This window comes from Condylura cristata, unplaced genomic scaffold (genome assembly GCF_000260355.1).
Source record: "Condylura cristata isolate star-nosed mole 26May11 unplaced genomic scaffold, ConCri1.0 scaffold00024, whole genome shotgun sequence".
NCBI classification, from domain to species: domain Eukaryota; kingdom Metazoa; phylum Chordata; class Mammalia; order Eulipotyphla; family Talpidae; genus Condylura; species Condylura cristata.
This window is the reverse complement of record NW_004567125.1, coordinates 32,731,017-32,732,314: the sequence shown is the minus strand read 5'-3', so window position 1 is coordinate 32,732,314 and position 1,298 is coordinate 32,731,017. Positions and strand designations below refer to the sequence as shown.

Sequence of the window (1,298 nt, the reverse complement as noted above, 5' to 3'; positions counted from 1 at the left end):
TGAAAATTGTTATTTCTTTTTGTTTCTAGCCATCACCACCAACACATGGTACCACACAATTATACACAAATTTCAGAATTTCTCCTTCTGGGATTGTCAGAGAAAGCAGAGTTACAGCCACTCATATACATGCTTTTCCTTTTCATGTACTTGATCACTATGTTGGGAAATCTGATTATCATCCTGGCCATCTGCTCTGACCCACATCTCCACATGCCCATGTACTACTTCCTGGCAAATCTCTCCTTTGTGGACATCTGCTTCACCTCCACCACCATCCCCAAGATGCTGAGGAACATCCAGACACAGAGCAAAGTCATTGCCTATGCTGGCTGCCTCACACAGGTGTACTTTTTTCTGCTCTTTGCATATCTGGATGACTTCATTCTGTCTGCAATGGCCTATGACCGCTTCGTGGCCATCTGTCACCCCCTTCACTACACAGTCATCATGAACCCCCGGTTCTGTGGTCTCCTAGCTCTGGTATGCTGGGTCGCTGGCATTTTGGCTTCCTTGCTGCATGGCTTGATGATGCTGCGGCTGTCCTTTTGCACAAATGTGGAGATCCCCCATTTTTTCTGTGAACTCAATCAGGTTGTCCACCGTGCCTGTTCTGACACATTTCTCAATGACATAATGATATATATTTCATTAGTACTGCTGGGTGGTATACCTCTCACTGCAATCCTTTACTCTTACTCTAAGATTGTTTCCTCCATACGTGGGATCTCCTCAGCTCAGGGCAAGTATAAAGCATTTTCCACCTGTGCATCTCACCTCTCTGTTGTCTCTTTGTTTTACTGTACAAGTCTAGGGGTGTACCTTAGCTCTGCTGTAACGCACAGCTCAGACTCGAGTGCTATAGCCTCTGTAATGTACACGGTGGTCACACCTATGCTGAACCCCTTCATCTACAGCCTGAGGAACAAAGACATAAAGGGAGCTCTGAAAAGATTCTTTGGGGTCATAGCTATGAAAGTGTCCATTTTTCTGGGTCCAAGGTAATCAATGATGGAGGGTTGAAATTTTGAGTCCAAAATTGCTATTCTTTGATCATATTGTGGGAATAGTACTTGCTCTTCTACTAATTTCCTGGAATTTTCATTTCATTGACTTGAAGCACTGGTGTTATTATGACTGACCTTATAACTACTTTCTCTTCGCTCATTTTCTTACCTTCTTCTAGTCTTTCCCATCTTGGTTCAGAAGTATTTGGAATTAACCTTTTTTTCATGGGACAACACAGATTTCCTACTCAAATATTATGTCATTCCAAATAATTTTCTCTAGACTTATCT

At 42.7% G+C, this 1,298-nt stretch overlaps 1 protein-coding gene across 1 annotated transcript; it reads left to right on the top strand.

Moving 5' to 3' along the window:
• The first annotated feature begins 45 nt into the window (after window positions 1-45).
• On the top strand, window positions 46-1,005 carry LOC101627261 (olfactory receptor 7A10-like). The gene has a single exon (XM_004688219.1). It carries the CDS (start codon window positions 46-48, stop codon window positions 1,003-1,005), a length of 960 nt encoding a protein of 319 aa, XP_004688276.1.
• The last annotated feature ends 293 nt before the right edge of the window (window positions 1,006-1,298 follow it).